This window comes from Anarrhichthys ocellatus, unplaced genomic scaffold (assembly GCF_004355925.1).
Source record: "Anarrhichthys ocellatus isolate YVR2014 unplaced genomic scaffold, GSC_Weel_1.0 scaffold17, whole genome shotgun sequence".
NCBI lineage: Eukaryota > Metazoa > Chordata > Actinopteri > Perciformes > Anarhichadidae > Anarrhichthys > Anarrhichthys ocellatus.
In genome coordinates, this window is record NW_022280047.1 from 6,832,589 (window position 1) to 6,856,078 (window position 23,490).

At 40.0% G+C, this 23,490-nt stretch overlaps 3 protein-coding genes across 3 annotated transcripts; 1 reads left to right on the top strand and 2 right to left on the bottom strand.

Annotated features, from left to right (window-relative positions):
- The first annotated feature begins 1,805 nt into the window (after positions 1–1,805).
- Positions 1,806–23,490, top strand: usp39 (ubiquitin specific peptidase 39). The gene is made up of 13 exons (XM_031856333.1): positions 1,806–9,469; positions 9,767–9,845; positions 9,956–10,050; positions 10,134–10,270; positions 10,680–10,832; positions 10,925–11,150; positions 11,284–11,358; positions 11,645–11,712; positions 12,161–12,349; positions 13,179–13,321; positions 13,517–13,652; positions 13,785–13,871; positions 15,407–23,490. Exons 1-13 carry the CDS (start codon positions 9,391–9,393, stop codon positions 15,458–15,460), a joined length of 1,521 nt encoding a protein of 506 aa, XP_031712193.1. The 5' UTR covers positions 1,806–9,390; the 3' UTR covers positions 15,461–23,490.
- cunh2orf68 (chromosome unknown C2orf68 homolog) lies at positions 6,474–9,020 on the bottom strand. Its single transcript, XM_031856335.1, has 4 exons — positions 8,802–9,020; positions 7,774–7,907; positions 7,546–7,691; positions 6,474–7,452 (listed from the first exon to the last, which is right to left on the bottom strand). Exons 1-4 carry the CDS (start codon positions 8,909–8,911, stop codon positions 7,330–7,332), a joined length of 513 nt encoding a protein of 170 aa, XP_031712195.1. The 5' UTR covers positions 8,912–9,020; the 3' UTR covers positions 6,474–7,329.
- On the bottom strand, positions 15,702–19,473 carry sftpbb (surfactant protein Bb). The gene is made up of 11 exons (XM_031856334.1): positions 19,297–19,473; positions 19,047–19,099; positions 18,692–18,766; positions 18,194–18,316; positions 17,965–18,096; positions 17,778–17,858; positions 17,503–17,686; positions 17,254–17,396; positions 16,989–17,069; positions 16,511–16,621; positions 15,702–16,144 (listed from the first exon to the last, which is right to left on the bottom strand). The coding sequence occupies exons 1-11, from the start codon at positions 19,346–19,348 to the stop codon at positions 16,106–16,108; spliced, it is 1,074 nt and encodes a 357-aa protein (XP_031712194.1). The 5' UTR covers positions 19,349–19,473; the 3' UTR covers positions 15,702–16,105.

Below are 23,490 nucleotides of genomic sequence, written 5' to 3' on the forward strand. Positions count from 1 at the left end.
ATGGTTAATGAACAAAGCTATAAAAGTAGGTGTGTAAATATCAAAGCTTTGAGATTCCTCTAGTTGACGTCATCAGGCAGTAGCTGTGTGTTCCAATACCCAGGCTACCTTACTATTTAGTATGCCAGATAATAGTTTATCCCAATACCTAGAGATTTAAATGACGCAATACCAGGACGTCCTCTACTGCATCCAGTTGCAAGATAATGTATGCAACTTGGAATGCCGTGTCTGTGTCCGTTTTACCTGGCAAGAATTCAATGATCCTATATTGAAGACTGAGATGATTTGTAAATTGTCCCTACTCTAACGAATGGACTTACATGGGCATTAAGCTTTCTATATTGCACCATAAAAGTATTTGTCATGTTTTGTTAAATCGCAGACATTACAATGTTTAGTTCTGAATTTAAAAAGAAGGAACTTAATGTCTACTTCCTGCTCGGTGTACTACTCAAACCGAGAAACCGATTACTGCTGCTGGCTTACAGTTTAGTCTCCCTTTTGAAATGAGGTTTTAGATTTCATTAAAATAAGTTGGTAAAGCCCTCTAAAGGGGCTCAGCAGCACATCGCTGTGCTTTAACCCCAAGATACTTTGCCGAATCTCAAGTGTGTCCCATGAATTATATTGTTCACCGTGTTTTTGAGTTGCTTAACAATTTTAAAAACTTTGAAGTGTAATTTCCTCCAGGATACTGTTACACATAAGATCAAACTGGAAACTCCCAGTTTTTCTCCACGATGGCATTCATAAATGTTTTTCCGTGTTGACATGCAGCCACTACTCTTGAGAGGCTTTTCTGCTTCGTGAGTCTAAAAGGCGGGGATTTGCCAAAAGCGTGCGCTGCTACTCGGGTATGTTAGGTGAAACCTCGACAGTTCTCAAAAAGGATTTGTGTGACGGTAGATTTGCAATCATCGGCCGGGCCATTATTGAGGCCTTGGTGTGTCTTGCTAGAGGGGAATAGTTCAGGGTTGTAGGATGGGTAAGATTCCTGCCCTCGTGAGCAGCTGCTTGAACCTATAACTAAAAGGTCGGTATACTTTTAGTGTGATGGGTATACAAGCTCCTGGAGATTAACGGCACAGCCAGTTGGCTTCGTGTTCAAAGAAGGCTTTTCCTGTTGAATTAGTTTTTCTCAAATTGTGTTGTGAAAGTTGAGGTTGCTCTCGAGGATGGCTCCCAGGTCTTTTTTGTTGTTTTTCCCAGTATGAATTGAGCACTGCAATTTAATCTAAGTTACTTCGAATGTGACTGGGACAGACTTTAGGAGTGTTTGCGTTTAAGTGTGTTAGGAGTCCATTTATTGTTGCACCCTTTAGCAACAGCCCTTTTTGATTCAACATCCCCCTTTTGAGACGAGGCCTAGTCTCTGCTTCCTATAATGACTCAGCATTTATGCTCTTGATGTGACACCAAATAGCCAGCCTTCAAAACTCACATTGATTACATGGTTTTATCTTTTTTTTTCAAAGGTTCTTGAAAGGTGAATGCCGCTAACAATTAGGAACAGGGATGACTGGACAGGATTCTTGAGTGACCATTATCTAGATTAATAGAGGAATTCAAATGTGTCAAAGGGGAACCTTCATTAATAACAATCAATAACTTTGACTCGGTGGCCATTTGCAGTTCACAGTTCTTCATCAAGGACATTTGGCCCATTGCGACTTTAATATTGTAACCTATTTTTTTTTATTATACTATATTTGACCCATCCCTGTATATAGGGAGCAGTGGGCTGCCAATGACAGGTGCCCGGGGAGCCTGGGGTTCAGTGTCTTGCTCAGGTACACTTTGACACGTCCCAGTCACGAACCGTTGACCTTGTGATTACCAGACAACCCTCTTAACCCAGTGAGCCACGGTCGCACCAATAAGCCCCAATAAGCACAAAGGGCTCTCGGAGGTGTGAGCATACAGTCATGTAACATAATACAAAAAATGTGGACGTGGGAAATACAGCAACTGGCAAAGTGTGACTAAGCAGTTTCTCAAGCTGAAAGGTTTCAAGCAGAGAAAGTGTAAAGCAGAAATGACTTCACACATTCAGCAAACTGCTGGAGTCTCCTCAAACATGTAGCGGTAAAGCATTTTCACCGATCAGCAGCATAGCAGTGTACTTAAATGGCATCGGAAGTGTAGACACATACATTTATAAATATTTGGTGCTTGTTGGTAGTTGGTACACTCCATTCATGACAGACACTTTTATACAGCTGGGCAGCATGAACAATGTCAGATGCCAGTGGGCTTTTTGTTATACAATCAACACATTCCTTGACTAAATTGAATATTAACAATAGTTGAAATGGTACCTAAAAAACTAAATTGACAGATACAATAAACACAAGGTGGTATTCTGTTGTGCATAAGCAGTCCCTTAAAGCCCAGCAGCGAATTCAAAAGACTGCTACTTGAACTTTAACAACGAACATTTCTCAAATGCATGTGTGGCTTTAAATCTAAATCCTACTAATCTTAGGTAATGTAGAACGGGTCTGGTTTGTTCCTACAGGATTTGAAGCTACATTTGCATAAGCAGAGTTTAAAGAATGACAGATGGCATTTTGGAAAATATTAGCCAATAGTAATGCACATGAGTAAAATGTAGTCTTACTCAGCTGGGAAAACAAGATCATGTAATTGTCACTCAACACAAGGAGATGTCCGCAAGGCAGTGCATACAAGGAAGTTGAGCCAGTGAGTTTTTTTTTTTTACTAGAATTAGCTTTACTATGCCACATAAATCCTGCAGCTTTGTAAATCAATGAGCGGCTGATTTTGGGGTATGCACATCTGATCGCAGCCCCATAAGCATTAGTGTTAGTGTTATGGAGACCTGCAAAGTTTAGCTCCCATGGCAACACCAACGACACAGATAGGATGAAACATGCTTACTTTGATTGTATGTTTTATTTTCATACATAAGCTGGCATGGTCTTGGGTTTATTGTTTAGTCTCCTGTTGTTGAAGTTCACTCCTCATGTGTCATGTTTGATTTTACTTCCTGTTTTTTTTTTTTTTTTTTTAAGTTTTCCAACATTTTTGATTGTCTGCCCTGATCAGTTCCACCTGTCCCTCATTAGTCCTGCACTGTCTCGCCTCCTACTCACCTGTCCTCAATTTCCTCGTTAGTCGGTCACTATTCATACACCTTGACACCTGATTTACTTTGTTCTTTGTTGGTGCGATGTTTGGTATTGGAAGAATTTTTAGTTTGCCTGTATCTGTTAGCTGTATCTGCCTGCCCGTTTGACTCAGTGAGCTTTTTGTGTTCTGCGTTTGGCAGTTGAATTACAAACTCGAAATACATCTATGCAAGCTGGCTTCAGAAATAAGTACATCAGTAAAGTTACAGTATATCAAATATATTCATGCTCAAGTAATGTCATCAAATTCAGACCTGAAGTCCTGTCTGTAGTTTGACCACTGCAGCTGTGCCTTTTCACTACCACGTTTGCTCAGTCAAACGTCTATATTTAACTCTGAATGGTCAGGGGAGGTTATCTTCCACAGCCTTGAATGGGCACGATCATTCAAGAGTGCACCGGTATCCCAGCACTGACGGAGGCAGCTGAAATACATGGGGGGAGGGGGGTAATAACACTTTGGGAAACTGTTCCTCAAGAGCATTGCACTACACACACTCTCTGAGGTGACCACGTGCTGACAAGGCATCAAACTTTAACTTGCTGCACCATAAGTCATTTGGGCTGAAAAGTACCTTTTTGTGGCACATACAGGTTAGAAGCAAATTTCTAGTTTATCTTTGTTTCTCCTTAAGAAAACCAGACAGACAATTCTTCCCACAACAAAGAGCTGAGAGGACACCACCTGTGCTCTGCTCACAAAACAAAGCAGTATACGGACACCTAAAACACAGCATGGCAGTGAGACCAAGCACTGTTCAAGACTGAGCGATTTTACACACAGCCAACACACACGAAGGAGCCCAACAGTGTAGAGAGTGGTCACGGTGTAAAGGGCAGAAGCAGGTCAGCACTTAGTTGAGGCCAATGGAGTTTCTTTCAAGGATTGGGTGACAGCTGATGCTATATCTGTGCCAGTTTGCTGTTGCTCTACTGTACATTTGCAGGAACTTTACTACAACCCCATTTCTCACCTAGTTAACGTTGGTGCACTTAAAACTGCTGTTGGTTTAGCAGGCTTTCTTAAAGTGACAATGTAGAAGAGAATGCAAACAATGTTGTCTGAACTGGTTTTTTCACAGCTTGTCTTGCAATTCATAGTGTTTTTTTACCTTGGGTCTAAAGGATTTATACATTCGCTTTTACTGTATTTGACTATTTTTATAGTCTAATGCTGAAATTTTGTTAAAATAGTCCTATGCAAAAATTGAATAAATTCCTTCCAACTTGCCCTAATTATAGCAATAGCTTTTTCATTCATACTGCCTTATTGCCTACATGGTTTGACAATGTCAAATATCCAATAAAAAATGAACCATAACCATCTACATGTTAAGTATATTCTGAGTTTCTTAACACTGTAGATGTGATTTGGGTGTGTTGAAAAATTACACCGTATAACAATCTTCTGTTACAAAGGTGCATCGGATTACACACTTTAAATCAATCTTCTTCACAGTCATGCAATTGTGTAATTGTGTAATAGTCCTGGAGAGATTCCAAGATTGGATATAGACTGTTATTAAATGACATTAGACTCAATTTGTCATTGAACCCAGCCCAAACTAAAGTCTGCACAATGTTACGTAACGGCCTTCTTGGAGATTACTTCACCTGGCTGAGTAAGTTTAAAAGCCACTTGCAAATACGGTCCAAATCAACGTGTTTATAAACATAGCCAAGACGCATTGTTACAACAAAGAAATAATCGAATAAACACAAATTTCCTTACTTTTTGTGCTGTTTACATGTTGATCCTATTAAAACCTCCCAAATGTGTGTTAAATGTGCGTTGCACATGATGTCTAAATGGAAAAATGTTTTATGTAAGATCCAACATATTATGCAATATTCACATATTGCCATAACTGCCAGCCTGCCTGCCTGCCAGCTACCGTACATGTTCAGTAAATTGCATATTGTCAGGCTTTCAGAACATCCCACTATTGTTTCCTGGGCACGTATAACTGCATCACCAGTTGTGCTTTATATAACATTGTTATATGAATCTGCACTGAGAGGGGACGGTGTGAAGGTGTGTGTTGTGATTGGGTCATTTTCAGCCAATTGAAACTGGAGATAATCTGTCGTCATGGGAATGTGTCTCCCTCAGTCTCACAACCTCAATAACCTCTCATAACCTCAGTCACATGCTGACAGGAAGATGAAAAGTGAGCTGGAGAAGGAAGATGAAAAGTGAGCTGGAGAAGGAAGATGAAAAGTGAGCTGGAGAAGGAAGATGAAAAGTGAGCTGGAGAAGTGTGTGTAGACAACCTAAAGGGGAGTGTTTCCGTTTCACCAATAGCACAGCAGAGGCCGCTCCTTGACTAGGCTTTGCATAACACTTTGGGGACTTGGCCCGCCATGTGGTCACAGGATGAAGTTTGCATATTTTTATAAATTTATGAAAACAATGAATTAATCCCCTAGTAAGGTGTGGATCAGCAGCTTGTCTGTCCTATTGTCAACTCAACTTAGTATTTTTTTTACCAGAGCCTGTGGTGTTAGTGGACCTTTGTGTTTCAATGTTTCATCATGGGGATGGGAAGTATTAGTCAGCCATTTATCTGTCTGATGAGACAGCGATGCATTTATCTTGTGCACAACTGCTGGTATCTATGTTTGAATGGGGAATGCTGACATTTTTAAGAACTCAATTTTGGTTATCTCTGTGTCCCTGGGCCGTTCTGTCAGAGTTTGTGATTGCCAAACTCAATCAATCAATTTTGTTGTAGATGACAGGCTTGTCAGTTTCACATATTCAGAGAATTTGAGTAGAGGGCGGCTACACCCCTGGTGTGTTCTAACTTGCTGGCTTTGTTCCAGCAGGGAAAACAGGCTACCAACAGAAAAACTAGTCCAACAGGTTGGAAGGTAGTAAAAGCAATGATATAATGTCTGACAGCAAAATAGATTTCCAAGATTTAGCTCTCCATTTTCTTTATACCTTTCGAAAAAAAAAGTTCAACAAGTAGTGCCTGAAGTGTCCTTACCCACAGAAGAACCTATATGACATTTCAGAATGATTGACAATAACTGGTAATGTCTTGTGAATAGAAAATGAGTTTGGCTATTTTGTCCTCATAATTATAACACACTGTTACTATGCACTACTTATTGCCAAAAATCTAATTTGATGAAGGATTAAGACAAAAGTTTAGACGACAGGCCTGCAGATTTGAAAGGCTGATTCATACTGCCACCTGCTGAGGACATGATGTGACACAATTCAGTCAACTGCATTTGATATAGTATTTTGTTGTATCCCCAATACTATATGTGTATTTCAGGATAGAAAGTATTTCCCCCCCGCCCACACATTTGAGAGTTTTTACAACACATCAAGACACTAAGAAAAAGCATTCACATTTTATGGCTGTTCAATTCCACAAGTGCTCATCCAGACACAATTGGACAGTAATAAAGGGCTTTTATACATATGTGTCATTTGTTTTGTACGTAAAAGACTCGTGTCCTCAAAAAATATTCGGTATCAAAAATAAAAGTTTTTTAAAAATCCAAAATAAATTAGAATACTCAAAACAAACACACAAACACATCATCATGGCCACAGCCACACTGGAAACAAATCTACATTCTCACATTTCCGAACATAGAATCACTGACAGACTGATGCTCCGTTCACAGCATTTTACCAAAAAAAAAGGATTAATCTCATTTATAAAAGCTAGATCTTTGTAAACACAAAAAAACACAGGACATGTTCAACAGAGGAGGGAGGTCATCAGTGCTCTCTGTCAAAGAGTACATATTCCTTTTCTGGATTTAGCTGTTAGAAAGCAACAATATCATTTCATAGGTCCAGTCCAACTTGAAGGTGTACAATGTGTCCTTAAACTTATGAATGAGGGTGTGAGGTAACAATACAAGGTGAGAAAAATGTAGTACATATGAACCTGACAGTCAACTCCCAACCATACTGTCTTTGATAAGTGCTGTTCCTTCTCCTTCACAAACAAAAGACAGATTCACTGTGGGTCATGAAGTTGGATCTCTGCTGATAGTCACTGTACATGATCCCAGAGTCCTCGGTGTGTCCCCAACACTGTCAACAGCGTTAATGCTATGTAGAGGTGCAGAACTGAAAATGAAGTATTGCTCCTCTTTGCTGATTGCCCCTCTGTCATCATAGTCAACTGTTTGAGAATATCACTCAACGTTTGTCTCGTCTTTTGTCAATTTCCTTCCGAATTCGAGCCTCTAGAGCTGCCCTCATGGCTGAATCCAGGATGTTCTTCTCTGTGACACGATCCACCACCTTCTCAGGCTTATCCTCCTGTAGAAACAGAGAGAGAGAGCATGAGGTAATTAAGACCAAAGTCAATAGATCAAAGAGCCAGAAATATCAGTCAAAGGGATCCGTGTTAACCTTGTGCACCAGGAAGGAGGTAAGGGTACCAGAGTCCGCCTGATAGTCAAGCCAGAAGAGTTCAGTACCATGGGTCTCTGTCTCTGTGCTTGACCCACTCTCATTCGACTCTTCAGCCTCAGCACCGGCCCCTGGCTCTGATTCATCTGGAAAATGAGCACACGCATGCATGTTCGTTACTGGATTTACTGTTGGCAAACGCGTAATACCAAAGTGCATCAAACTTACATCTGCGTCGAGGATGGTACACTTGGATATCAGGCCGCCGGGGTCGTCTCGGGGTTGTGGTGTTCCTCCGCCGCTGAAGCTCTTTGGCTTGCTTCACTTCTTTGGCTTGCTTCACCTCTCTATCATAGTCATCTCTTGAGAAGCCAAGAAATCAATGTTATTGCTTTCAAAGACACGCAGTTTAACATATCTCTGAACTTCTAACCTAGTTAGTTAAACAGAAATAAGGTCATGTTATTGTTTTACTGCAGATAAGGATTATAAGTATCAATCCTGTCTCCCGAAAACAAACAAAAAACGATTCAATATATCAATGAGTCTAAGGGTACATGCAGGAAGTTGCTTCACTCCAGCTCTATTCTTTTTCTACCATCAAAAAAGTATAGTCAACGTGAATACATTTTATGCCTCATGATTTCTTCTATATTTTCTTCTTTAGTGAAATGCATTTCAGAAACAAACGAATTTTGGCATTCCCCAATTGCATTTTTCATTGCCTACATCTATGCTGTGTGAATGGTTAGCAGCAAAGGCAAAGGTTTTATTCTTTCTTAAGGTCATGCATTACATACCCCTAAAAATCTTACACTATCACCAACCAGTAGAGATAACACATACAAGGAATAAATATCAGGCAAAGTGTTAAATACCAGAATGTGAGGTAAACGATGCTTTGTACTTTTTATTTATTTATCCATTAATCATGAGGGTCCTGCAACAGTATGCAGCACTGACTGAACCCGTCTACAAACTGGAATTTGATTCCTTTCTTTGCAATACGCGGTTAACAGCTAACGGTATATGATATTCCCTCCAGTTTATAACTTTGGCCAATGCTACATTTCTTTATATTTTCATTTGGAGCGTAAGAGGATAAGTTACCACCACTGGCCTTTCCTTCACCAACAGATCAACTTCTACACAACATTGAGTCGATGCAACTCTGAAGACAGAGGCAGGGTGATAGAACCTGGCTAGTGTGCTAGCTAACGTGACTAGCTTTGGCTAACGGTCGTTGCGGCAATCACCTAGCAATCTGGTTCCTCCGGATATGGTGCAGGAAGCCGTGGCTCATATCCAAGCGGCCGCTACGTTTGTATTTCAGCTCATCCTGATCATCGTCTTCTAAAATATCCATTTTAACAAACAGTTCCACTACGGTGACAGTATGTGTGAGCTTATGATTGCAACAAGCAGACCCACAGGCACCACTGACAAAAAGCTAACGTTACATGCTAGCTAATTGTAAATGGTTGTCCAAATGTAACAATCCCGGAGTTTACAAATTAATAATATATTTTAAAAAATACACATTGTTTTAATAGAGAAAACATTTATTGGACAGACCCAGAAAGAACATTAACACATTAAATATAAAAACACTAGGTTATGCTTACATAAATCAGCAAGTTATCACATTCGAGCAGCTCATTGATCGATGTTGCTAGCTTTAAACTCCGGGATACTTTTTAGTCTCCTGTTTGGTAGTTCGACGTAAAGCCGCTCAACCACCGCGAGTTTCGACGCGCACGGTGCTCGACCCATTCAACTCTCTTCCAAATAAACGTGTGCCTTCTTCGCTGTTTTGACATTACGCTCGCTCGCTCGCTAACTGCTATGATGGTTTCTCTGAAGCGAGAGAGAGAGGCTGAAGTGGAGGAGGAGGACGATGACGACGATGGCGACGATGGCAGAGGTAACGTGCTGCGTTTGGTTAGCAGGTAGCCCACTACTGCTACCAGGAGCCAGATAAAAGTTAGTTAGATTCTATTCACGGGTCTGTTCAGTCACACAGGCCAACAAGCACCACTACAGTATACATATGTAACTGGCTAAAACAAACGAACCGTCCTAATATCACTGTAAATATCAAATCCATCATCTGCCAACAACCCGAGTGCTATGTTAGCTAGCCTGTTTAGCTAGTTTACATTCAACCGACTGAACACAATATGGTCCGACTCTGTTCGTTTTGTTTCACTTGATGTCGCAGTGGCAGCCAAACTGGGCCGAGGACGTGTATTAGAAGACCGGAGAAGCCGCCACTGTCCTTACCTTGACACCATAAACAGGCAAGATACAGTTGAATGTGCATAGCTAATGTCAGTGCTAAATGCTAGTTAGCCCTGTCCTCCTCTATAGCTCTTCAGCTGATTCCCAGGCTTTTCTGTCTGTCCACCAGGAGTGTGCTGGACTTTGACTTTGAGAAACTGTGCTCCATCTCTCTCTCCCACATCAATGTCTATGCCTGCCTTATATGTGGGAAATACTTTCAAGGTAGGTGAAAGATCTGACATTCAACCAGGGATCAAACACCTTGTTGTCCTTTGACAGATTAAAACATGTACGCGTCCTTGTAGGTAGAGGTTTGAAGTCCCATGCCTACACGCACAGTGTGCAGTTTACCCATCACGTGTTCCTCAATCTGCACACTCTCAAGTTTTACTGTCTGCCGGACAACTACGAGATCATTGACTCTTCACTAGAAGACATCACAGTGAGTAACGTCGTGGTGTTACAAGAGGATGGCATGTCGTTATCATACTACATTTAATTCATTTTTATGCTGAGTACCCTCAGCACTCTCAATGTTGTTTTGGGTAGAGCTGAGAGGTAAATAATCACTCTAAATATTGATATTGTGTTATAACACTATATATTTAGGAGTTGTTGATATTTTGTATTAGGGTCTTAGTTGTCATCTGATCCTGGTTTAAACGATTGCACCACAGTCAAGTCGTACAATATTCATATCTTCTTTACATGAAAGAGCATCATGCTCTGACAGCATAAAATAGATTATATGCTCAGTATCACATTGTCAGTATTGAGGTGCTGCGTCAAAAATACTGTACTGTATACTTTTGCGTTTGTAATCTGTTGACACTTCCTCACTTTCTCTACAGTATGTGCTGAAACCAACTTTCACCAAGCAGCACATTGCAGGGCTGGACAAGCAGGGTAAACTATACCGAGCCTACGATGGTACGACCTACCTGCCAGGCATTGTGGGGCTGAACAACATCAAAGCCAATGACTACGCCAACGTGGTCTTGCAGGTACGAATAGCTGCCACAGTGGACCGTCTCTGGACTTTGTCATAAAGGTTTTAATCAATCCCAACCAATTCATGTTTTCCTCTTCTACCAAGGCTTTTTCCAATGTTCCACCGTTGCGAAACTACTTCCTGGAGGAGGAAAACTACAAAGAAATCCGCAGGCCACCGGGGGACATCATGTTCCTCTTGGTGCAGAGGTTTGGTGAGCTGATGCGCAAACTGTGGAATCCAAGAAACTTCAAAGCTCATGTGTCTCCACATGAGATGCTACAGGCTGTTGTGCTGTGCAGCAAGAAGAACTTCCAAATTACCAAGCAAGGTAATGCTTTAGTTGACATAAACTGAAACTGCAGTACTGTACGACACTTCTGCAGATCTCAGATAGGTTGTTAACACATCCTGCTCTCTGGAAACTAGGCTGTGATGCTGATTGATTGTTTTCTGTTGTGCAGGAGATGCTGTGGACTTCATGACGTGGTTCTTGAATGCTCTACATGGTGCTCTTGGAGGCACAAAGAAAAAAACATGTGGGTCAGAAGAGAATCTAAATGGCTTCATCCCCAATTGTTTGCTCATATTATACACAATTGCAGTCTTTAATGGTTTGGTATGTTAATGGTAAATGTTTCTGAGATGAAGAAAAAACACTGATACAGTTTTTTACCAAATGTGAATGGTATTTTTTTTTCTTCAAATTTCTCCTGGGTTGAATTTAATTTAGTTAGTCTTAGCATGTCAAATGTTTCATATATTATTAATTGATAAAAGAATGTGAATTCATCTCTGCCCACATTTCTCTTTCTGCCCTCATAGCAATCATCGCAAAAGCATTTCAAGGCTCCATGCGGATCTTCTCGAAGAAACTTCCACATCCAGATTTAGTGAGTTTACTGCTCGTTAGGAAATAATTTATTGACATCTGGAAAATGAATGATACGGTTTATTAAATAATTTGACCAGTTTTGTTATATAATAATAATAATAAGCCTCTTTTCCTTCTGAATTGATTTTCTTGTCAAATGAAGGTTTAAAAAAAACATATTTTACTTAAAAGTTTCTCTGATTAAGCTTCTAGGTTCTCTGAGGCAATGTTAAATACTTGGTACTAAACTTTGAAGCAGCCCAAATGAAAAGCAACGTGAGGAGGATTAAAAGTAGCCTAACATGGCGGATGTGATATTCAGATACAAGGCAAAGGGCGAAAGAATATTCTCTATTTTCACATGCCCTTAAATCTAACTTTGCTAACAGTGGTTGACTGTGTGTACTATTTCAGTTGAATCCCTGTGAAAACATGATTTTAAGTCCTTTGTTGTTTTTATTTCCCAGACACCTGAGGAGAAACAGGCATTGCTCGTGACAGAGGAGTACCAGGAGCAGATGTCTGAGTCCACCTTCCTGTTTCTAACCCTTGACCTCCCAACAGCTCCACTGTACAAGGATGAGAAGGAGCAGCTCATCATCCCGCAGGTCCCTCTCTTCAACATCCTGGGCAAGTTCAATGGCAACACAGAGAAGGTACTGGTTTTCGTAAACATAATGTGCAATAGAAAATAGAAAAATGACTTAAAGCAATGTTGCAAAGCAGTAATCTAAACAGAACACTTTGGTGTCTCTGAATATTTTTGGCCCAAAACTGGATGAATACATTTTGACATCGTCACACCCTGTGGTGTTTTTAGGCTAAAAAAAACGAGCAACAACTACTTTGGACTGATGCAACACCAGAAAATTACCAATTAGCGTAATGCACTGTTTCACACTTCACACACAGTTTAGCACAGCTGATAATCTGACTGGGTACATCACAATCATATACATCTGCTCTCCTCAATTTTCTGTTATACTGCTCATTAAGCTGTCAGTTTGGGTAGCTATATATGTCCTCTGCTGAGCAAGCCCAAATTTTACCATGTTGTCCATTTGGTTTCATGTTTGATAATCCTCTCAGAAAGATGCTTCTCTGACCGGGTACTATCCCCTCATAACAGCGCACACAGGAATCAAAAGAAGCTATTACTCTGACAAGCTATTATTTTTTCTGGAGAACAACTCCACGTTAAATCTGTGATTTGAGTTTTTCTTCAAAAGGAACACTTTCACACGTGTGCTGTAGAAGATAATTCACATCGTTCATGGTGTCCACAGTTGCTATCTTCTTAAAAAGAAATACTAACTTCTGACAACTACCCACAAATAACTACAACAGTGCTTTGCAAAAAGACAATCAACTTGCAGTGTGGCATAGGGCAATCGGCCGCACATCAAATCTGTGCCATCCGCTCTCATTTTCGTTTGTTTTTTTACTGAGCACCCGTGCATGCTCTCCCGTCTCATTTACATTCAGGAGTACAAAACCTACAAAGAGAATTTCCTCAAAAGGTTCCAGCTGACCAAACTGCCTCCGTACCTCGTCTTTTGCATCAAAAGATTCACCAAGAACAACTTCTTTGTGGAAAAGAACCCCACAATTGTCAATTTCCCCATCACGTAAGTGTTGTTCATATACTGTAAGACGAAATGAAGTGCCTAAAAGAACCATGAAGTGCATGTTGATAGCAGTAATGAATGGTTGTTTTTATTGTTGTGTAATGTAACTCTTGTGAGATGCCATGGACATGTGTATTTTGTCCTCCGTATGAATATGCACTTGTTTATGTTGTCACTCTGTATTTGCTTCGACAGGAATGTAGACCTCCGTGAGTACTTGACAGAAGAAGCTCAACTGACAGAGAAAAACACAACTTATGACCTTGTTGCCAACGTAGTGCATGATGGGAAACCTACCGAGGGAGCGTACAGAATACATGTTCTGCATCATGTAAGTTGCAGCCAGATATTTTTGAAATGATCTCTGGTGGCATTAGTATACACACAATGTATCAAATTCTGTCTGACCAAGGGAGTGTTGTGTTGTTACACGTTCAACTAATCTGCTTTTGTGTTTAATCAGGGAACTGGGAAGTGGTACGAGATGCAGGATCTGCAGGTGACTGACATTCTGCCCCAGATGATTACACTGTCGGAGGCCTACATCCAGGCAAGTCTTCCAACTCATTCTGAGCATGTCGGAAGTGTAATTGTTGCAGAAGCTTGGCTCCGTATTAGGGCTGGGCGGTATACCGGTTCAACCGGTATACCAGTTTTAATTTCCCGGTATACCAGTTTTAATTTCCCGTACGATATGAATTTCTCATATACTGTCATACCGGTGCACAGCCGAAACAACTTCTGTCGCTCTTCAACAGGCAGCAAAATATATTGTTCGCCGCTGGGAACGCTATGGTCGGAGTTAGTTAGGAGCTAGTTGTCTTAGCTGTATTGAGAGGGACCTCTAGTCATGGTCATAACTTTATAACAACAATTAACAACCCACAACTAATGCTCTTTAACAGGGCTAAACACCACGACACAACAGTTTGTGACAGATAAACAATTTGTAGCACTAATAATTGTACATTTATAAAATTTCTCTGCCGAACTGCATGCTGGGTAAAGCTTGCTAACAGTCTGCTAACAGCTGGGAGAGGCTCTGTCGCTCCAGTAACGTTACATTAAAGAACAGAAAATAGCGATGCAGGATGAACAAAGACTGAACAACAAAAGGTATTTAGGTCAGACACATATGCAACGCTGATTACCGTAATATGTGTGGTATTTGTTATAAATGTACGTGATAAGAATATATATATATATATATATATATATAAAATTAGTGCTGGGCAACGATTAAAATATTTAATCGCATGAATTTTTTGCGATTAATTGCATTGTTATGGCAAAGTTCAATAATGAATTCAAAAGTAGTGTATTGCACACTTTTATTTTAAAAGTACTGCTATATGAACAAAAGGGCAATACCATTTGGTTCACGAGATGCAGGTAGCATGTTTTATACTTAATGTGAATATAATTCATACTTTGTTGGCATCTTATTCTGAAAACCGGATGTTCGTCTGAAGAAACTGGATGTTGTCTCACGTTAATCTTTCCGCTAACTTTCAAAGTCCTTCGCTCACTCCCGATCTGTGCCATTTAAATGCGTTTACTGTGAATTTCAGCATATAGGTGCACTAAAATGTAAGTGTCTGCTGAGTTGACCACGGAGATGTCCAGTAGTCTCCAGGGAGAGCACCGTGAATCCGCCAGAATCTTACAAAATACCGTGATATGCATTTTTGGTCATACCGCCCAGCCCTACTCCGTATGTCTCTGTGCAACATGAAGTGACATAAAAATGTCATCACCTTTCATCTGATGGCACTCACATGGACTGTTAGTAGTGATACGAACAAAAATAATGAATAGATCATATTACTCCTTTCAATATGCATCATCTTTCGCATCAATGCATACAAATATATCAAATCATTTTTGTTCTTTGCACATATTAATTGATAGTTATCAATATTAGGAAAAAGTATTATGAGTTTTCATTAAAAGATAAAAATATAACATAGCCTTCAAAAACCTGTATCAGTTGAATCCTTTTTTCATCCTAGATTGCAGTTTTAAATCATTAAGTAAAACATTGTCTTTGAACGTAACCAGGAGTGTTTTTTCTTTCTCTCTTAGATCTGGAAGAGACAAGAGACAGACGATGACACAAACAACCACACAGGGGTGTAAGTGAGGCAGCATTTTCCTCAGTGTGAATGGCCAGAAGTGTTGTCCTCATTTTGGAAATGAACTGGCTATTTAAGTGATTAAAGATAACGGCAGAATATAGAGTGAGTGGTAAAAGAGCGTCAAGATGTATTCTTTAGCACCACAAAAAGCAAATAAATGTAAATGACTCCCATGATTTTTTTCACTGTTTTATGTTTTTACCATGTGGATGTTTCCAAATAAACAAACTCCAGGACACGTGTGACTTGTCTGTTGACTTTTAATGAAGGTTGAGGAGTTTGTCATGTGTATGTGCTTGATTGCACCAGGGATCATATTCTAATAGAATAATAGTCTTTCATACATACTGATGGCTCATCCTATGTAATGAAAGGTTTTTGCAATTTCACATTCATAATGACATATTTAGCAATCTACCGATTTAATGCTGCTCACGAAACCGTTAATCACTGCACAAACTGATGTTTCAGACTGAATCCCAGTCTTGTGACACGTCATACAAACAGAATCATTTCAGGATCAATATTTACGCTTATTGAACAAAATAGCATATGACATGAATTTCCCCAAAAAGAAAAAAGAAGAGTTGATCAGTGCAATACATTTGTAAAAAGAAAGTAATTATTTTTGTGCTGGCAGATTGGTTCACTCCTTCCACATGTACTTCTCACAGAAGGCCTGGTTCTGCAGATAAAAACAGAAATAGGATGTGAAACAGAAATTGAATTATTCACAAAATCACATTACTTGAAAGTTTAAAGTATTAGTCAGCTGGTCAGCGTAGTGTATGGTGTCTCTTTAGACCCGAGTAGTTTTATCACCTGATTACTATAAATACAGTATGACTTAGTTATTCATCATGGAACTACATTTTGAAAACAATCATATGGTAGACTCAAAATAATAGGAAGAACAGTCCTGCAGGTGAGAAAAGCCTGGGGCAGGTTTGATGGTTGGGAAATATCCTTCCCAATATGTGGTTGGCCACTGCTACAAATGGCAAATACATTACGCATGTTGTACACTGCAATTTTCTTGAATTTAACTTACGCCACACTTCTGAGCAGTTTGAATGTCTTTGCACCAGTAGCTCGGCCCCCAAGTACAACGATTCTTTCCCAGCGGCTCCAACTTCTTCACGGCAACACACAGACCGGCTCTCTGCGGGACGGAAGGGCCAAAAGAATGTGTGTTCATGAGTATTCAAGTGTGATTAGTGTTGCGTGGACCAGAGCCCATCATACATTTGTAAATCATGTTCGTAAATCAACAAAAGTTTGTGTATTTTTTAAGCCACCATAAGAAGCGTGCTGCTGCAAGTCATAAATATTCGTAAAATTCATGTCAGTCAGTGAGCTAATTTCAGCCCCGGTGAAGGTGTGTAGACCTGCTGACCATGACTGCTCCACCATTTACTGCAGACTAATCCTCTGGTGGATCTGTAGGACTGTGTGAAGACTTGTGGATATAAGAGTTTCCTCTTTGTCCCTCCAGTGAGAAACGTCATGTTAAAAGTGTTTAATCTTACTTCACAAGGGTGTTGGGCGTCCATCTGGTTTCCCAAAACCTTCTGCAGTCTGGAGCTGTAGATTTGGATGAAGGCCTCACACTGAAAAGAGCACGAGAGTTGCTTACTTTTATGCTATGTGACAAAGACATTATTGCTTAGTCTACCTCACTGCCTAAATTACTTGAATTTAAGGAATGAACAAGGAATAGCCATACATTCATTAGTTATAGTGGTTTTTGGGTGCTGAGGGATATTTAGAGTAAGTGGGAACTGAGGGTCAGACCTTGGGGATAGCATTTGGGTGAAGGACACACACAGACTGGAGGAAAGAGGAAGTCTGAGGTTCGGTGGAGTTGAGGCCGAGGTGTAGGCGGCTCAGCACAGCTAGCGTGCGGCAAAACTCACAATCCGAGGGGAGGGACAACTCTGGGGAATCAGCAGAGCGTTAAAGTTGTTGGTGGAGGGTTGGTTTACACGTCAAACCACTAAGCAAATGCTGGCCTAATGTACTAATTATAAACATGGGACTGACCTGGAAGAGGCTGCTCCTCGAACAAACAGACGTGCAAAAGAATACATATTGTGTGAGGTGCTGCAGACGATAAGAGGAATTCGATTATCTGCGTCCCATATTTGTCGACAAAATCATCACATTGGTCCTTATAGCTGTGTGGTAGGAGATCACAGACCTCTTCCATGATCTTCATCAAAGCATCCTGCAGGGAAGAGAAGATATTTACATGATGTGGTGTACGGTGAGGGATATCTGCCCGATTTAAAACAAAGTGATAGAAATAAAAGAGTCACCTCAGTCATATTCTTGGGCAACAGGGTCTCCAGTTTGTTGATGATAAACAAACACAGGCTGCAAGCTGGGTTGAACTGCCCCTAGAGAGAGAGAGAGAGAATACTCTGATAAGAGGGACATTTGAATTATGAAAATAATAAGTTTTAATTTCAACTTTCATTTTAACATCAACTTCTGCTTACTCACACTAAGGTGGGTTGTGGTGGCTGAGCCGAGTTTAGAGCCGGACACTGCATTGGTTGCATGGTGGGAAGGTTTCAGCAGTTCCTCCTTGTGGGCAGCACAAAGTCCAAACACCATACAGGTTTCTCCTGGTTTCTACAGAAACACATTATCTTGTTTAAAAGGTGATCATTGAAGTGTTAATTCTTTTTCCATGTGTCTATGAAGAAGCCTAAATAGCGGGTAAACTTACCAGGTGACCAGGTGTCTGCTGCAGGACTTTTGGCAAATACACCTTCACCTGTGAATCACACTCTGAGGCCTGTTCTCTTGGGAGGCGTTGGCACAGAGCATACAAGGTTTCATAGACAGTCTCCTGCAAAGGCAGAGTAGTTAGTGCATTGTCTATGTTGTGGCAAGAGTACAGAGTGTCGACTTGGCAAAGTGTAAAGTAACAGTACAACCAAGCATGTACAAAATAGCTTGACAAACGTAAACATTAGTGATGGCACATTTCAACGCCCTGGCATTCGAAGGTCGGCATTTCTTTCATTGAATATTTTCTTAAAATGGGCGACTACCTCAATATAAACTTTCATTTTAAGGTTTAACTTTTAAAGACATTACAGGGAGTACAGGGTGTTTCTGCCAGTTTCCCGATTAACCAATTCCCGAAACCCAGCATGAGTGGCCAGTAAAAGGAAGTGAAAGTAAAGTGAAACTACACTGAGTAAGCCATCAACATCCTCACCTTGGTATCTCTGCTGGAAATCATGTTGGCGGACAGCTGGACGACCTGGCTGCACTCTAAACACATATCTAATGTCTAATAAGGAGAAGCCACAGTGAGATTATTTGTCAAAGACGGCACATTTAAAAAAAGATTATTGCAAAGAAATGTTTGTTTCTGAAGCCCAGTGACTGTATGTGCCAATAACATCACCTTTAATGAATAACTATTTTACACACAGATGCTTTTGAGTGAGACATTCACATTCAGTGTGAACAGTATGTATATTTGTGTTATTTATAGAATAAATCTAGTGTTGGTATGGTGGCCTTTGAAACGAAATGGTGAAAATATAGAGAATAAAAGTCAGGTTTACCAGTGATTTCTGTTTGATGAGTGAAAACGGGTCTATGATGAGCCTGCAGTCTCCTTTAAAACAGAAAACGTACAATTGTGTTCAATACTTTAGCTCCGGTCAGTATACAGCTAACGTTACACCCTTTTTAAATGTTAGTTGTCATAAATTCCACGATAACAACCCGATCTTTGACATCATAATTAATAACGACATGTCAGATGACAGTGATGCAGACATTAAAGTCGTTACCAGTAAATGTCCGTCTTACCGGGCCACAGAGACACCGCGAGGACCACCAGGATAAAGCCAGATGCTGACATGTTGTGAATGTGCACAAAGCGATGTGACGCGCAGATTATTTTGTCTACTGGTTTATTATAACCATTGGTAATAACATCCGTGCTGCTGTTCTTCTTCTCGGCGGTGGGCAAACAGCGTATTAGGCGCAACCTATGGGAGCATCAGCGCCACCTTCTGCTTCAGAGTTTCCTGATCCACTGGACCGGTTAGTGCATACTGCCTCCTGCTGCCCGTACAAAGTACGTACTGTTGCATGCAGCATGCAATTGGGACATACTGCATTTGACTGCATTGGGACATACTAAATCTTTTTCCGGCATACTAAATAGTTTGGCAGTACACAGATAGTGTGCTGCAGGAATGAATCCTAAAACCATGGAATATATAAAAGAAGAATGGGTCATTAAGTCACTGAACTCTATTCTAAATGTATTTGATTATAGTAGAGTATCGTTGTTATCATTTACTAACCAAACATTATACAGTTGGTGATATTTAATAGCCAGCTACCTCGATTATTGTCAGGAAGTGGAGCCAATCGCAAAATCTCCAAGTTCTGTCTCTAAATACCTGAAAACCTGTTCTCATAGAAGTAAGAAACAACAATGATATTTATATGATCAGTTCAGCATCATCTGTGTCCCCAGTCTGTTCTGGCTAAAGGGATTAATAAGAGGCCGCAAAGAAATGTTTAAAATGGTGGACAGGGTGTAAGCTACAAAGTTGAGTTCTTACCGCAGCTCGGGTTTGAGTCCAGTCTGTGGCCCTCTGCTGCCTGTCCTCCACTCTCTTTCCCCCTTTCCTGACTATCGCTATCACTATTATGAAGGCAAATTAATGTCAAAATCCGTAAATATTGTACTTTATACTCAGAGGTAAATAATGTAGTTTTTATTCCACTACATCTCAGAGATATTGTACTTTTTGCTATATATATTTATGGAAACATATATTATTGTTTCCATTATGTATAAATACACATCCTTCTCTGTGAGCCAGAGGTGAGAGCTTCCTCTGCCTGCACTGTGAAACAGCTCCTCTCATTCTGCTTCTTTTACTTTTGCCTCCAGTCTTTCCTCATCCTTCTGGTGCCATTTCTTCAAGAATCACTAATGGTTGCATCAGTCATGTTCGAGCTGTAGGTCGATATGACTACAAGCTACAGACAATTCATTTGCGTCATTTCAGGTAATTATTTTAATGATAATGCAAAATCTCCATAACATACAAAGAATCAACCTGCACTGGAAAAGCTGTTTAGCACCGATCCACACAATTGGCGACGTGCTGTACCAAATGAGCAAACCAAACAAAGCTGAAGTTAAAGAATTCCTCAAATGTTTACTTCTAATCAAATTTATGTACGTATTTTGCAGCAGAACATCATATGCAAATTTTTATTATGAACCTACATAAAAATGGTTTTGGACATGGATTATTTCCAAAGATATTGAAAAACATGAATTCATGAGGAAACACTAATCAACCTGCACTGATCAGACAATTTGCTCCATGCTGTCTCCAAATGTGCAAACCAAACTACATTTAAGAGAATGAATTCTACAAATGTTAACTTATAATCAGCTTGCATGTACTGTATCTTGCAATAGAACTTCATATGCAAATTATAATTATGTGCATCTACATATTTGTCACGTCTTTGTAGATACAAGTATTTACTGCAGATGAAGGCAGATAGAACTGAATATGAGGAGAGAACTGCAAACTAGATTACTTTCGTTATTGTTACATCTGCAGTGTAACTGAAAGAAAAACACACCTCAGACAAAAGAGGCCAAAAAAATGACAAAGGTGTGACAAATGTGCTGACTGACAGAGTCCACAGGTGTACAAACACACACGCAAACACAATAATACAAAATTCCAGCACACACTAGTCATAGTCAGAAACTATGTAATCACATACCAGCCTACATGGATGAAATACGTCAACATAAAATGCCATACCCATCTCCATGTATTATCCATAAAACCAGGTTTATAATCATTTAGCCACAATAATAAAGGCTTTTTAACTTTTATACTTAAATACTAAATCAGTATGCTTCATGACAGTTTGTAGTAAAGGCCCCCATATAAAGCCTAATCTCCTCCTCTAAATGTACTTGACTGCAAGCAGGCGCTTTATCCTGGAGTGCACTGGAATTGGAAAGTCAGTGTTTGTATTAACTATTATCATGCCACCATTTTTCTACCTCTTCCCCAAAAAGATGGAGTAGAATAAATTATGTATCACATTCTGTCATATGATGCCCTCATTGGACAGTGGTTGTTGAAACAGCCCAGATGAATACCAGGCATTACTGGGGAACTACGATGGCTTTTCTGGTTTGGCGTCCTTGATTTCCTCATGCGTTCTGTGTTTCGCTCCGTGCCTCGCAATCAAATAATCCATTTACTAAAAAAGACCCATCAGCTGTCTGACCGGCGACAGACAGTCTTATCCCTCACTGTTACTGTACTTCCTTGAGATAGTTAGAGGTTAGACACTAAAGAATCTAAGTTATGTTACTTGTTGTTTTAAATGGGAGTTGTTCTGTCACAGGAGACATGTTTACTTTGTCCAGCCAGTATTATTACCAGTAGTTCCAAGTGGTTGAAAAATATGAAGAAATGACGGGCAGTAAGCCGGGAAGTTGTTTTTGTCTATTGTGTATGTCATTATTAAAAAAAGGCTTGGCATTCACTATTCAAACACAATGGAACTGCACTCCTCCCACACTGCCCTACGTTAATCATCTTTGTAGGTTAAGTTAATTAAAATGTTGTCTGCTTAAAGGAATCTTCCATTGAGCTGACATGATATTGTGTTGGAACTAAAGTCTAAAAATAAACCAGGTATGGCCGTGTCCTGACGCTGGACAGCATTTGGTTGAGGAGTCTTGGTGCAGAATAAGGTGTAAAATGATCTCAAATATTTACAAGGAATTCATTTTTAAACTGAATTCTACAACAAATAAAAACGAATGTAATCCAGCCAGGACCAACACTATCTGTGTTAAGAGTTTTCCAGACACATTTCTGCTGCATTCTGCAATTGATGCAGATTGGTCACTGCAGTTCTAATATTTGGATACAAACACCAGACCCGTAAAGATTATTTAATGCAAAGTCAAAAGGCGCTATGTTGTACACTGGCCAATCTAAATATACATATGAGCCTGTCGGCTCAGTGATCTTGGGTATTCAACAGAAAATAATAGCTCATAGGCTTCAGCTGGGACAACTCATGAGGTCATTTCTACCACTTAATGAAACAAAGTGTCCACCTAGACATCGTGCGAACCCTGTTAATTAGTACATTCCAGCATCATGATTCACGGCTTGTTACCAGACTTAATGCTGTCTGTTCTCTTACTGCCAGTCATTAAAAACAAAGCTGGTAAAGTATGTAGCCTAGTCATATGATGTATGCACAAGCAAAGAGTCTCTCACACAAGTTTGGTATGTGTACAGATGGAGTGAAGATGTCTCTGTTCAGAACATATTGTACACCACTCTACACTGCACACTTGTGGTCAAACTACAAAAAAAAGAGCTTACAGAGACTTCAAGTAGCTTACAATGACGCCATGAGAATACTTTTAAAGAGACTGAGATGGAGTAGTGCTAGTGAAATGTTTGTGGCTGCACGAGTCAATACTTTCCAAACTGTGTTAAGAAATCTCATGTATAAATTCATTCGTAGACTTAATGACTCTAAAAATGAGATCATAGTTGTTTTAACCAACATAAGGTTTAGCACCACACGCTACCAGTCCCAGCTGTGGCGACATTGGTACAGCTGTCTCCTTGTAGGGCATTGCTAGGCCTCCGTACTTTTATTGTTTGTGTCTGTCTTTTTATGTATTTGTCTCTATGGACCCTGAGTCTGAAATAAAGTCTATCTATCTATCTATCTACCCTTTTAACGACACCCCTCAAACATTGCGTGTCATGGTCTCCCATTGTTTTACTCTTTATATTTCTACTTCCCTATCAGTGTGGCAAACACCTGTAAAGCACTAAGCACTAACCTGTATGTACTGTACATGTCACTCAAATTAAGCTTAAGTTCAGTCATTATCATTGAACTATTGTTCTTCAAATCTTTATTCAACTTCCTTTTATATTTCTTCCGTACATATTTTGGCACTCTTCT

What these genes read in the sequence shown, in the direction of transcription:
- cunh2orf68 (XM_031856335.1), bottom strand. Translation starts at nt 8,911, where the DNA reads ATGGATATTTTAGAAGACGATGATCAGGATGAGCTGAAATACAAACGT. An exon ending in CGGAGGAACCAGATTGCTAG is followed by an intron (nt 7,908 to 8,801) that starts GTGATTGCCGCA and finishes TGGCTTCTCAAG; the next exon opens with AGATGACTATGATAGAGAGG. An exon ending in CCTCCTTCCTGGTGCACAAG is followed by an intron (nt 7,453 to 7,545) that starts GTTAACACGGAT and finishes CTGTTTCTACAG; the next exon opens with GAGGATAAGCCTGAGAAGGT.
- usp39 (XM_031856333.1), top strand. Translation starts at nt 9,391, where the DNA reads ATGATGGTTTCTCTGAAGCGAGAGAGAGAGGCTGAAGTGGAGGAGGAG. An exon ending in ATGTGGGAAATACTTTCAAG is followed by an intron (nt 10,051 to 10,133) that starts GTAGGTGAAAGA and finishes GCGTCCTTGTAG; the next exon opens with GTAGAGGTTTGAAGTCCCAT. An exon ending in GAATACATGTTCTGCATCAT is followed by an intron (nt 13,653 to 13,784) that starts GTAAGTTGCAGC and finishes GTGTTTAATCAG; the next exon opens with GGAACTGGGAAGTGGTACGA.
- sftpbb (XM_031856334.1), bottom strand. Translation starts at nt 19,348, where the DNA reads ATGTCAGCATCTGGCTTTATCCTGGTGGTCCTCGCGGTGTCTCTGTGG. An exon ending in CGCGGTGTCTCTGTGGCCCG is followed by an intron (nt 19,100 to 19,296) that starts GTAAGACGGACA and finishes TCTGTTTTAAAG; the next exon opens with GAGACTGCAGGCTCATCATA. An exon ending in TGCCCAAGAATATGACTGAG is followed by an intron (nt 17,687 to 17,777) that starts GTGACTCTTTTA and finishes TCTTCCCTGCAG; the next exon opens with GATGCTTTGATGAAGATCAT.